Source organism: Aptenodytes patagonicus, chromosome 5 (genome assembly GCF_965638725.1).
Source record: "Aptenodytes patagonicus chromosome 5, bAptPat1.pri.cur, whole genome shotgun sequence".
Taxonomy (NCBI): domain Eukaryota; kingdom Metazoa; phylum Chordata; class Aves; order Sphenisciformes; family Spheniscidae; genus Aptenodytes; species Aptenodytes patagonicus.
This window is the reverse complement of record NC_134953.1, coordinates 31,792,645-31,807,500: the sequence shown is the minus strand read 5'-3', so window position 1 is coordinate 31,807,500 and position 14,856 is coordinate 31,792,645. Positions and strand designations below refer to the sequence as shown.

Here is a 14,856-nt window from a genome sequence, read left to right as displayed (position 1 = left end):
TTTTCAATGAATCATTGTGCATATGAATGCAAGTGGCTTAAAATTAGCAAAACATTCAACGTTTTGGTTTGGAGATGTCTAACATACCTTTGCATTTTTATAATGCTGTGGGCACTGCACGGGAGCAGAGCAGAGATTTAAGGCAAGCAGCCAGAGACCAAGACAAGTGTCCCAAGTCTGCAGTTGCCTCTGCTGCTGAGGCACCAACAAAGATCTGTTGGTATTTCTACAATGCTGTACCTACAGGTTTAATGATCAGGTAGAGCAATCTTCTCCAAGCTTACACTTGCCATTCAAAATCTCATTCTAGGAGCAAATATTTTTGTTTTGTTTCAAATACGTCAATTTTGGGAGCAGGGAATAACTGTGCAAAGTATGTAAAAATAACTTTTTGATGACTTCATGAATATTTTTAATACACAAAAGAACTACTATAAACATATATACAAGAGACCTGCAGATCAGAGCAATTAAGAAACATCAACCACTATATCATTCACTTCAAACTTGGGTTATCTTTTCATATGTTATCAGTATTTAATGCTATACCTGTTCTGCAAAGGACACAGAATAGTCCTTCCAGAGATACCACGCACCAGCTCTGCTGCAATTTCTAAGTGACTGGGCCAGAAAATTAAATTTGTATTTCTCCATTCAAGATAGAAATAAATGAGGGAATTGTCTCTATGTCACTTTGTCAGAGAGCTGGTACTCACCAAGAACTTTACCTGGGTGTCTTCTAAATTCTCCTCATCAGCTGCAATTTGCAGACTGAGCTTGGGAACTGAACTCTGCTCTCACACGGCAATAACAATCCCTACTGAAGAGCCATGTGTGACAAGAGACCACAACTGGCCATCATCTGACTTAAAATTGAGAAATTACTGCAGGCACACACTGAAGTGGAACTTCTGGTCCCACCTCAATCCTCTTTTTTCCCATTTCTTGGAGTTCTCATTATTGCCTGTTGAAAGCACCATGGCTCATACCAGGCCTGTGAAAGTTGCTCCTCTCCTTCTCGGTAGAAAAAACAGAAATTAAATTCAATTTACCTCAATCTGCATTGTTGGAACTCAACAAAAATGCAGCCTCCAAGGTGCTGCTACGATCCAGTTCTTCCCCTGCCTCGTCCTGTTAATGAGACGTACAAACCTGCCCACAGTTCCTAAATAAATCAGAGAAGATGTAGTTTCCTAATTACACTGGGATTTCGGAAGGGTAGGCAGGACCATCTGGTTACAGTTAGACTTGAGCGGGCAGGGAGGTGCTGCAGAAAACTTCTGAAGATTTATGGATATGCTGGAAGTGTCATTCCGGTATTAATGAACTCAAAATACAAGGTGAAGAAAAAGGATTCAACCACTCACACATGTTGATAAAGCACGATTTCAAATTTATACCTATAAATTAGATTTACTAACATCAGAATCTCAAAATCATCATGATCTTTGGTTCGAGGTCTTGGCTCAGGATCATCAGGTTTAAAACTAAACCTGGGAGTGCCGATGACCTACAAATTGGGCAGCTTTGGAGAAATAAAGTGACAAACCCAAACAAGGAGCTCAAATCCCCCCAGCCCTCCGTTCACACACACATAGCCTAGAACCACCATGAAGTAAGTGTGAAACTGTGGGCTCTGAACTTCATGCATATGTCCTGCAAGATTTTTTTGTATCATCTCAGGGCTCCAACATGCTCCCATGATGCAAATGGGAATAAATTCATGAATTTTGATACCACCTTGTGTAAAACTGATTCTACAAACTGGAATTTGTTATATCATCTTACAAGTACAGACACATTTCCCCTATTAGGCTACTACACCACATACTGCAACACAGTCCAGGAGGACTCACTAGCGTGCCCCAGGAAGTATACGCACAAACCAATTCTGTATCAACCCATGAAGTAGGGCAACACCGAGCCAGGTTATTCTGGAGAAAGTAATCATTATCTCTCTTCAAAACTGTCAACCAACAATACTTTCACAGGGATGGTTAATCACTGGATTACGTCAGCACAGGTATTCTGGTTGTTCTCCTCCGGGCAGGCTGATGGCAGAGGACCTGGGCGTGACAGGGGGAGGGAGGCTGGGATGCACCATCATCTCTCCTGTAGTTTTCGCTGCTTCACGCATAATTGGTTTTCCTCTATAATTCCACTTAGAATTACATCGATGAGGTGCTTTTACAGTTTCATTTTTCAACGTGGCCCCAAATATCTACTCCCAAATGACTCTGGATCAAGAAATCTGCACCCTCACTTGCTTTGTGAAGATTGTGTTACCAAAGATAACCTGCCCTAGAAAATTAATATATGAAACATGCAATGCAAATGTGCTCCACTATGTGAACAAAGTATAAGTTCTTCACTTGTCTAAAATATGAATAGCAATTTCTTTAGATTTCTGTAAGTTTCTTTGTAAATGTGCAAGTTAAAAATAATATTCATTAAATTGCTTAACTGTAATAAAATGTAACTATTTGCTTACTGCATACAAATTAAGTCAGTATCAAAGTACCGATTTTCTTTTTAGTTTGTATTAATTTATTATTGAATTATAAATATCTAATGTATGAAGCTAAACACTTACATAGCACTTTACAAACACTAATTCACAAATGATGCAATATCTTTTCAAGGCACATATGAAAGCAGCAGCAATTAATTCCTACAATCTTCTGGCTTCAACCTGAAAGTTAGAGTGGTTTTTTTCTTTTTCTTTCTTTTTTTAAGGAGCACACATTTAAGCAGTCAGCAAAACAACTGTGAAGACATAAAGTGTGATTTCATGAAGTCACTTAGCCTCTTGACTGATAACGGTGCTATCATACACAGCGTGCGGCTAAATGAACTGCAATTTGAATTCCCGAGATTCAAAGTATTTAAACAGACATCCTGGAAGCAAACAGAGGAGAAGTCCTATCAGTGACCCCCGACGGTTTTTCAGAGACTAGAGTTTGCTAAATTAATAGGCAGCTCTAAAGTAACCACCTTGTTTGGAGGAGGTTCTTCCAGAAAGTGGTCACCTGCCAGGAGAGGAAAGTCTACAAAAGCAGAGACAGAAATTCCGGGTTATTTGGGGTGCGAGAAGCAGGTGGGGTTGGGGAAATGAGCCCAGCTGCTTAAACACACCCCTGTCCTGCACCTCTTAAAGAATGATTCACTTTTCCAAAGCACCTAAAGAGTATTACAGGGATTTTAGTAAGTTAGTAAGGTAAATAAATACACATTTACCTGATCTAATAGCCCTATTATTTTACATAAATCTGCAGTATCAGGAAAATACTACTTATGCTTCACAACCTGCCACAAAAAAGAGGCTGTTCCCTCATCCCGTGCCCTTCTGCCAAAGCCAGTGAAATCTGCACAGACACAAATGTGTTTATACAACATTAAGGGTTCACACTAAGCTGAAAGCAAGGAGGAAATTTGACTTTCAGATTGACAAATGAAGAGCATACATACATTCTTGTGTCTGCAACAAAGAATACGTTTGTGTACTTCCCCACCGAGAAGTTTTGTGTGAATCCTTAACAACCCCTGCTTGAAGAGACACCACAATCCTTCTCCTTTAAAGGATGGTCAGAGTTAAGGTCAGAGCACCCTCAATCCGAATTTCAGATCTTGACTTTTGTTGGCTTTACTTTTTCTTTTTGCATTAAATATGAATGATGTTCACTGAAACATTTGGAACATTAATTATAAGGAAATACACATAATTTTATTGCTTGCCTCAAAACATATAGCTTCAGTCATTGTTCACCCATGTAACGACAACCACGAACTTCAAGCAAAGTGCTAAAATATAAAAGGCCACGTTCATTCATGTATTGGTCCAAGCTGCAGCACTATAAAGTACATCAAAAGGTGTTAATGGTTTCAATATTTATCTGCTGCAGGGAAGCACTCTAAAAAGAAGACAGAAAAAAATTTCTGCTAATGGCTGTGTCTCTCCATTAAAATGAAAAGCTTAATGCATCTTATAATCAGAGGACAATTTGCAAATCATTAAGAGAAATGTAAAATTCCATTAAAATACAAATCAAGAGTCCCTCACTGGACTAATAATCTTTTTGATATTATTTTGCATTTCACTATTTCTGTTCCCAATATCCAGGCACCACAAATGATCAGTTCTTGAACATGCTATTTACCACAGCCTACTTCTTTAACGAGAGACTGAGAGAAGTATAATCTGCTATTCAGAGCAGGTACTAATGAAGAATTCCATATATTCTGAAATTTAATTAAAACCCCAAAGATTTCAAATTAGATGCAATTTGAAATGCCTGGGGCAGAAATACATGCACTTGCGTGGCAAGGGTATCACGCTGAAAGTTGATACCGTAATTGGTCTTGATGTATTTTTGTGTTGCCAGGCTGAAGCACAGAACTCATAACCATATAAAAATTCTCTGTAGATTACCTGCTCATTGAAAATGCCATCACTCAGGTAGTTCTCTACTAAATTACCATGCTACTAAAATGCACAAAGTGATTCGAAGAGAAGAGTGGCACAGCTGGTCGACGCTGCCAATGAGTTATGCATGCGTCGACGCTGCCTTTTTTCTTAGTAAAATATGCTCAGTTGAATATTAAAATATAATTGGCATTCAACCTAAGTAGCTTAAACCATTTTGTTATCTTCTTTTAAACTGATTTGGCTCCTCCACAGTTATTTTCAAGGATGCGATTCACAAACTAATGACACCATCTCATTCAGCTAGATTTGTACTATTTTACATTTGTCATAAATAGGAACAATTTCTACAGCCTTCTAGGGATGTCCTTTAATACTGGCTCCTCCTGAACATCAAAGGCCCAATTCATGAGGAAAAAAAGAAAGAAAGAAAGAAAAGAGTATGCCATTTATGTTGGTTCTTGCATATTTTATTCTGAGAAGAGCGTGGGATGCAAATTTCTAGTGAAAAGTATGTTTTTGCAGTTAAGCAAGTCCTTGTTTTTCCCAGAATATACTGGTCAGCTCTCACGTTCACAAACTCCAAAAGGAGATATGGCAAAACATCTTGGAAATAGGTCAGAAAGGGGCGTCCTTAGGTCAAGCACCAGCAAAGTATCTATATTAGAAAATGGCTTCCCCTCAGATGAATTTATCTATGTGCCCCTAACATATAGGCTGTCGTTTCATTTTCTGAAAAAAATTAACAATGGTATTTAGAAACAAGGTGCTTGCCATAGTAACAATCACATTAAACACGTTACCTTTGAAATACCGAACAGGTTAAATGTATGTGAGTATTGACAATATTTCCCATCGATAAGGGGAATTAAGTACACTTGGCTGAAAGTTCATTAATAAAATAGGTGTGGGGGGCTATATTTATAAAATCCTTTCCTTTTATCTTGATTATATAGGTTTTTATTAAGTAGGGTTGTAAAGGTTACATGGGGCTGCACGTGTGGCAAGCAAGCAAACAAATCAAAGGAAAAATGAATTAAATTAAACTTATTCCTCACAGATCTGCAATGCGAGCAGGTTGCTAAGGTCTGGGGCTTCGGGTGAAGATGATGGCCACATGACTCCACATACAAGAAATCTTTTTCCCACATTGGTATTTGTTTTTCTCCACCTTCAATTCTTACCTTTTTATCTAAATCTCTCATACAAGCAGCAATGTCAAAAGTTACCAGGTTGGTGAAAATATGTCTTATATCGGGGTCAACTTATTCCTTTTATTTCACGGAGGGAGAAAGGATCTGACTTTGAACATACTGACTTTATAAAGAAGCATCCCATGCACATGGCTTTCACAGCTGCAGATTACAGTGAAACTGTCCTGACCTTTTTCCAACTGCAGTTATATGCAAAGATGTATATGTGAACTCCTAACACCGTCAGAGCTTTCTGCTGCATGAAGTCCTGGAAACTTCTCGACGAAAGGAGTGGACCGTCCACCAGCAGGCAGGACTGCATTGCCTTGCTCAAAACAAATAAGTTGAGCAGCAAAGGGAGAGCAGATACTGCACTTCCACCCACCCACTTCTTCCACCCCACCACAGCCATCCTGAACTCAGGGTCAGTGAATTCATACCAAATAGCGTGAGACACCAAACACAAACCCTTCCTTTCGAAAAAGAAGCCTGGTTTTGGAATAATTTCAATATCCACGCATCTCTGCAGCTATTTCGGAGTCATCAAGACTTGCTCCAGTATTCCCAAATTCTCTGAGAGCAAGTAATAATTTTGCCTCATACAGTGACATTGTACAGGTGACCATTGGCTGTGGATCTTCAATCCACTCTTACCTAAAAAAACCCTATTTAGATAATGCTACTTTATTCTGACTGTGGCCTACCTGTAATTAATGTCAAGAATATTGACAAGAAAGGATTATCCTACTGAAAATACAATGCTTTTTTTTTTTTTTTTTAACCAACTGACCCTTTCACTATCTTCCCCATGATAGGACAGACACACCGCTCTCCCCACGCTTAGACTCTTTCAAAGGTCACACCTCAGGCCATGGTTACTCTGCAAGGCTCCACTAAAACCCCCATGAACCACCAGAAGTTACGTTTCCTCTGCTGTCCCTGGAATCAGTGCATCCAAATTGCTTTGCCTGAATCCCAACAGCGTGCCAGGGACAGTGGCAAAAAGGACATTTGCACCTAATAGGGCCTGAATTGTCAGAAATGGCTTATATTTGGCAGACAATTTATCCTATGAACTGTGAACTCAAATTAGGAGTACCTCTTAACATACACTTAAAACCACACAAGCTTCCACTGAAAATGATGGGAATTTTGCTCTGAATTCAATAGGAACTGGGTCAGGAATTTTGTAAATACTTTTGTCCAGAATACATTTGTACTGATTTTTTTTGTTTAGTTTTGTTTTTAAATACAAATAGTTGATACAAAGCAATGGGCCAACTGGGCTGCAAAAAGAATTTGAGACTGGGCTAGTTTTGGATTTTGTTATTTTCATTTTTGGAGGTTGGAGAGGATTGATTTCTGTTTGAATAAAATTGTAGGAAAGTATTGGATTGTAAAAATCCATTAAATGTCTAGCAAAACAGTGACTTTCTGCTTATCAAAACTATTCTCACATGAAACGGTAATAAAAGAAGGTGTCAGTCTGTGGAATTTGAATTTTGTGTTGGCAGACAGAAATATGAAAGCTTGTCATCTCTTTGCACTTGAATCTGCCATGTCCAGATATGTGAAGTACTAACGTTTTCGAGCAGATTATTTAATATTATTTTAAAATAACATTTTCTAAAAGCCTAAATAGAAATGTGTTTGCATGTCTGATGAAGCTGCAGGAATGAAAAAGGGGAAGTCAGAAACATTTCTCAACTTTTTTTCTTTAGTGAATTGAATCTCTACTACAAAACTAAGAGAATTTCACAAATTGCTGCATAAATAAATGGCAAGAATGACATTTTGCATTTGTTCAGGAAAGGGCAAGCCTCGCCTCCTCCTCAACACGTTACCCAACAGCACAATTCAGTTCTGCAAAATATAGATATAACCTGGTAATGCTGGTACCAATTTTCCAGTTGAACTTTAATGAATTTTCCATTTTTACTGGAAGTAAGGTAAACATGGAGAGATGATACTGGGACAGGTTGGCTCCTGGAGGTCTTTCTGTAGGCTGAGTTTGCTGCTTTTCCTATCGAGAATGATTATGCTTTGAATATGGCAATTGATGAAGAGGCATCGCCTGACCTGGGGCTTGGTCACTGCATCATTCTCACTGCACTGGTGAGACGTAGGGCTGTCAGTTGCACCATACCTGCCACTCAAAACCAATTTATTTTTTTTATATATATACGTATATGTACATATACACACATATCTAAAACAAAGGAAGAAAATCACAGGAACTGGTCCTTGATGTAACATCTGATGTTTATAGTCTCAACTTTACAACATTTAAGAAAAAAAGATCACCATGGAACTAAGTAAATATGTTGCCCCTGTACATGTATGTACCTGCACCATGAAAATATGTACTTAAAGAAGTTCCAGACAAACCCAAAACCACTTGTCTTGCTTCAGAACCCTATTAGGCTGCCTATCATCCACCATCACTTTAAGAATTACAAGTTAATAAAGATAGTAAAATTGTCAAGATTTCATTCACTCTTGTATTTACTGTCTTGCTAACACCATGCAAACATCTTTCTTGGAGTGAGCAGAAAACCCTTACATTTAAGACGTACTTAAAATGCTTATGGTTACTTTTTCTACTAATGTCCTAAGTTACCTACAGCTCAATGAAATAATTCATAGGTCAAATTAATCCTTTCCCTTTCTCATCTGCTCTCACCCTTAACTCCCATTTTCTCCTGTTCTCAAAGCTGCAAATCACCCAAACATAACGGTGCATATTTTTTCATTATATAAAAAGAAGCCGTGCAGTGACCTCAGGACCGACCAGGACCAGGACATCTGACATCCCTGAGTCAGCCAGCTATTCTGACTTTTTTAATCACGTTTTTTCACACCTTCTCCACTTTGAGCCTCAGACCTTCTCCCTCTGCTTCTGTGGATCCTGAAAAGTAGTTTTAAAGTAGTTTTGAAGAATGACATTTTTAGCAGCCACTTCTTTCCCACTGAATGTGAGTACAGAGTTGCTATCCTATTATCCATAAACTGGCACCTGAAGCTTCAAGCTTTCTAGCTTTACTAGGCAGTATCTCAACAAAGTCAATGATTTTTATGATTTTTTTTTTTTTAAATCTGTAATTTAAAGCAAGGGAAAATAGATCTGTATTCATCTTAATACTGTAAATGCTTTTCTTATTTAAATAATCTTTATATATTGAAAAAGTCTTTGGCTAAATTGTATGTGAGAAAAATTTACTCTTAGGATATACTGCACACTGTAATTAGGGTAAGCAGCTCAGTCATTAAAAACACTTCTTTTAAATGTAAGCATTCACGGGATGTTGAATTTGCCGTCTCAGAAGTAAGTAAATTACAGCCCCACAAGCTTCAGGAAATTTGTGATTTGAGCATTCCAACCACAAAAAGGAAAAAAAATACTTTGGCCTTAGTGCTGAGTTACAGCCAGAATGCCTAAAATCTACTTTTCTTTCTTAATTTGCTGCAGATTTTTTTTTTAAATAGTTTAGAATGTGCAAAATCAGTAAAACAAAGAGGTGCTACTGCGTGCCACTGGCAGGAAGGTGAAAGAGTAATCAAGATGCAATTAATGGAAGGATTTTCTCTGTAGGTGCTTTCTAGAGGGAGAGATTCAACACCACCTGCAGACCCCAAGAAGGACGGGCGAGTGTGCAGCACGGGAACGAAGGATGAGTCTGACTCCACAGAGGTGATGCGAGAAAGTGAATAGTTTCTTCAGCCTGTAACTGGTATTTTACAGTGTGCTTTGCCATCCTTTGGCGGGGACTATGCCAGGTTCACTAGCCTACACTGCTTTGGTTTGAGTTTCTGAACGAGAAGGCTCCCAGGAAATCACAGGGTAATTATTGATTACAGGCCTGGGTACGGAGCAAAGTCATCTTGAAGGGAGAATGGAGGTACTACCAGTTTCTTTGAAGACTCTCTGCTCCCATTATGTATGAGGTGTTTCATCAATATGCCTTCTTGGATGAATAACATACATAATGCACGGGAAATTTCAGTTACTAATCTGGCTTGCAAAGCTCACTTCTCCGGTCTCCATCCTCAGGTTGTTCCTCCTCTCTCTTTTTGCACAGCTTTTCTCTGCCTTTGGTTTGCAAGGTGACATAGACAACACCAGTTGCAGACCTGCAGAGCCCTCCTCCCTCGCGCTGACACAGTAATTCACAGTTTATTTGAAGAAATAGGGTGATTGAGCTGGACTGAGCTGAAAGGCACAGCTTTGCTTCAGGTCTACACCTCCGGTACAGGGATCCGACTGAGGAACTCCAGACTCAAGAATATAAAAGCGTGGTTTTGCAAAGCTAAAGGACTTCATCCGGTGAGGACGGTGGCATGGCACGGCATGGCACGCAAAAAGCAGAGCCCCAGGGCTGCTGCTTGTCACAGGGCAAAGGAAAACTCTTGTGTGTCTCCAATTTCCTCTGCTCTTGTTGCTCTAATGAGCCATCTGGTCTGCAACATACAACCGTTCCTCGCTGCAGCATCCAGCACTGCAATGCTTTCTGCAACCTCAACCACTACGGTTATAATCACAAATAAAGAAAAGTCAGGAAATTCATGACTGGCCAATTTAACATTGCCTTTTCCATTTCACAGACCCACAAATCAACCAACTCACGCATAGGCTTCAAAACAATAACAGGGTCAATTTTTCTTCTTCATATATAAAGGGGGCTAATGACCATGATACATTAAGACCAATTAATCACTTTCCATTATAAATGTTCAGTGATTTTTCTGAGGTGTAACACCTTGAAGTAATGCTGCAGAGAAGTGGGAAAAACCTACTTTTTCTCTGCTCAATGAAATTCCACATTGAGCACTGGCCATAACACAAATTGTTGAAAATTCCAGTTTTTCAGTTACATTTTCAACAAAGTTTTGGCTGCATAGGCTAAACTGGACAGCCAGTAAGTCGACAACTCCTAGAGGTATTGAGAAACCAGCTTCGAACTTCTCCTGCCTGCCTCAAGCTGTGGTACAGCATCAGTGCTTCAGATTCAAACTTTACGACCAACTAGTTACGACAAGGAATGGTTAATTATGTATTTAGAGTGCTTTTAAATACTTTCCCCCCTTTTAATAGCAATTTAGAAAATTAAAGGCACTTTAGAAAAACCTAAAACACAAGATGAGCTGCTGAAACAGTACATGTCAGAATTCACCTTGCCTTTGCCATGGTAATACATGCGCACTTGGCAACCAAATTACAATAGCATAATAAAATGGTTATTATTATATTTTCACTGTCAGTGCAGGGGTCGCTGGAAGGTGCTCGGTGTTCGAAGGGGGACTGGTGTGTTGCTTCCCTAAGAGCCTGGAAAAGTAAAGCATACAGCTAAATGTTTTTTAGGTGGTCACCAACTGTGCTCCTTCAGCCGTCCATGCAGCGTTTGAGGCCGGGAGGTGGCTGGGCTGCACATTTACTACCAGCCCCAACACTGAGAGCAGCTACAGGTGCTCGCTGCCTCGGGCGCTGGGATAACGCAGAGCCTGGTGCTGCTGCGGTGGAAAGATGGCTTTCTGTAACCTGCAAGATACCTTTATTTTCTGAATTTGCAAATCTCTCTGCTTTTGTTATCTCAAAGTTGATTGTCACTATTTTTCTCTCCACAAGGAGCTATGTCTTAATAGTTGGCACAAAAGTAGCTGCAGAAAATTGACCATGAATTGAGAAGTGCTTCATCCCAAAAGCACTTTACACTTTTTTGTTGAATGTGGAACCTCTTTAACGTGTTTGACATAAGCAAAACCCTTCCTGTCCTCAGATGATGCTAGCACAGAAAAAAAATAAAACTTGATATAAGCACTGGTTAAGAAAGAAAATATCCAATAATCAGTCCTTATCGCAAAAGCACTTGATGATGAAACTCAAGTTACCTAATATCAAGGAACCACACTATAAGTGGTTATATTTATAGGAAAGGGAAAAAAAGAGGGGCCAAAGGTTTTGACGAGTCGTTGGAAGAGCTGCTGATGAACAGAGACATGTAAGGAAATCAGTGTGATGAGAAAAAGCCTTCCCGGCTTTGGATCCTCATGCTCTCGCTTATGTTTATTCTGCATTTTTAAGTGCCTGGAGAAATGAGTAGGCACTTTCAAATGTAAATGTGAAAAAGTAAATAAATACCAAACTCCTAATTTAGTATTACTGCATTTCTGACTTACAGATAAATTGAAATGTACAATGTAATCCATTATAATGCAGTTTTTACCTTACCTTTCTACTAAATAACTTTTAAAAATAGTTTCTTCTGATTTCTGACATGTATTTCCACATTCCTTCCAATATAAATTTTTTCTATTTTATGAAAGTATTACTAGGAGAAAGTAAGAGAATAGAAATGCTATCACATCATTGTGATTTGTGCCAATTAATTCTTCGTTAGCATTTCCATTACATATGTGCCTCCCCCCATAAAACACACACACCTGGAGTCAGTCCAAGAACAAATAACTGAACTAAATTAAAAAAACCTGGACCTGCACATGTTATAATGAGAAAACTGCACTCCAGTCCCGCCCAGCACCGAACCTGCGATACAGAAGGTCAAACCCCACCAGGACGCTGCTGCCCAGCACGTGGCCAGCCAGGCCAGCGGGACCACCAGCCGCATCCTTCACAAAGCCACGGGTGCTGCAGAGAGACCTGGCAGCGATGCTCACGGCCACCGGCCACGTCCTGTCCCATCCCCGCAGGCACCTCTCAGCTGGGTTTTGCACTTGGACGGTGCTGAAGAGCTTTCCTTCCACCCCCAAAAAAAATTAAAGGGTGGTGATTGCTTTCCCTCGAGGAGCTTCCTATTAACAAATATACTTATTTTTCCTCTTTTAAATGATCTTCAGTCTCTTCCAGCATTGCCTGCACAGGAAGGCTGCTGCTTAAGGAAGGACCAAAGTCTCCTACCAACTCTGACCGTAAGTCAAGGCAAAACTGCTCAGGGCTAAACCCCAAAACAACAGCTAAACTAATATCAGCAGTGCTTAGACAAAAAACTTTAATTACCCAAGCTAAAAAGAATTCAGTAGCCAATTTAGGAAAATTAATAAAAGTAAAAGCATTACTTTAAATGTTTTATAACCTTCTGGTGGATAATCTGGGAAGCAGAATTCCCCTGATGTTATTCAGAGATGGAAGGAACAGCAGCAGTATTTCCTATCCAGCTTTGCCCATTCATGTTCACCCCAAACCTAACGTTTTCATAACGCAGGTCGTAATTTCATCCCAGCTAATAAAAGAGTCCTCAAATGATATTTTAATCACCTAGAAGGCCACACTTCATGACCATTTTGGCAATTTTGACATCATAGTGTCATTAGTGCTTATTCTCCCACATGTTGATTGGATGGTTTCAGTAGAACTTCTAAATGAAATTTTTTAGTAGTTGATAAAAATGATGTTTGTATAAAAATTAGAGGGAGACAGTGCAATACACAACTTGGTTTAAAAAATACTCAGTACCCACCCTGTAATTTGACTATGAAAGACGTCGCACTGAGAATTTTCATAACATGGAAGAATAAGTACAGAAGTTCATCATTAAAACAAAGGTACCGTGCAAAGCTCACAAAATTTAAGACTCCCACCTTCTGAAAGCAACAGCCTGATTATCTGCAGAAGGCTCTGCACAACAACAACTGCATTTTGATTTTGTTGTTCTACTTGCAGCTGCCATTAGCTAATTAAGAATAAGAAAGTGTAACAGCAAGAAGAAACCTGGTATTTATAGGAATTTGAATAAAACCAGCAATTAGCAGTAGAGACAGCTGAGTTCTTGTAGATACTACTTGCAAAGGCGTGCCTGTCAAAACAGCCCTTCCTATCCACAGGTAAAACTGGCCATTTTTTTACACAGGTACTGACATATAGTCCTTATACCTTGAAATAAAAATGTACGCACCCATATTTAAAAGGTGTCTATCATCTGTCAACCACGAAAAAAAGAAAAAGTACATATATTTTAGAGTTTATACAAAAAACAGTGCTATCTTACCTCATGTAAGACAGAGAACACTAGCCCCTTTTTGGTGCTATATTATTATGGAATATCATACAATTAAAAAATAGATCTATTAAACTGAAGATTTTATTCTCTGGGAAATGATGACATTCATGGACAGACCAGAAGGCACTGCAAGAAGCAGACTTCTGAGATTTTTTTTTTTTTTTAAAATAATGAGATCTATTTCATTTCAAGTGATTGACTTCCGTTACGAGGTCTTCAGGAACACAGACAGTAAATAGAAAATGGTAAGGAGAAAATTTTCTCAGGTCTTGTTTTTATCTAAATACATGAGTACCATAACTACTTTGTAACAATACTTGTTCTTTGTTTAAGAAAATAAAAATATTATCTATAACAACTTTGAGGAATAAAAACATAGCTACCTTACGCAACCTATCACTGACTGCTTCTATGGCACAGGTCTATTGACATGGACATGTCTAAGCCTCAACCCCCCTGTTGCTGGCAAAAAGCTAGTTTAAGTAAACGACATTACTGAAAAGCTTACTGCCCTTCAGTTGTGTTCATAATCAAACCTTTCAGCCAGCAACCATCGGGAACTGAACTGCATCATTTTTATTGCCATTGACCAAGAATCAGGGAGATGGGAGCCAGCACCACTCCAGCCACAGGGAGCAGGGAGGGGACGGGCACCCTGTGGCACCGCAGCACAGACCTCGCTGGAGCAGCGGGTGGTGGAAGGCCGGCACGGGAAGGCTCGCCGTCCTCGCTGGCTCACAGAAGTAGGCGTGCAGCCAGGCCGTGCACTGCTTCAGCGGCTCCGTCATCTCCTCCGCGCCTTCGCACACCTCGCAAGTGGCCGAGGACTCTGTCCTACTGTGAGAGAGAATTGTAAAATTATAATGATAAAAATTATAAAAATGAATATTCGTACTCCCTACATTAGCAGAAAAATGTATCATCTCAAAAGCATTCAATCTGGAGTCAGAGTCCATCTTTTTTCTGCTCTGATAAAGGTGAAAAGATTCGTAACAGCAATAACAAAAATGCATCCTCGTCACCTCTAGAAATGCAATGATGACACAAGGTGGCTTACACCTGTAAAAACATTCATAAAAGATTGGTGAGAGGAAAATGCCAAGCATAAGTGGGAAATGTCAGGGAGCAAGAAAACCACCCAAGTCCATGGTAGACGATGCATCCTTTTGCCTCCAGGGTGGATGGAGGTGCTCCTCCTCCACATCCCCCAAGGGTGCAGTCCTGTCTC

At 39.5% G+C, this 14,856-nt stretch overlaps 1 protein-coding gene across 2 annotated transcripts in view; it reads right to left on the bottom strand.

Annotated features, from left to right (window-relative positions):
- MGMT (O-6-methylguanine-DNA methyltransferase) overlaps window positions 1-14,856 on the bottom strand; it is a 173,584-nt gene that overhangs the window by 21,074 nt on the left and 137,654 nt on the right. For both annotated transcript variants that reach the window (XM_076339231.1, XM_076339230.1), the window contains exon 4: window positions 14,305-14,465. In XM_076339231.1, coding sequence (XP_076195346.1) covers window positions 14,305-14,465 — 161 coding nt within the window. The remainder of the gene's footprint in view (window positions 1-14,304; window positions 14,466-14,856) is intronic.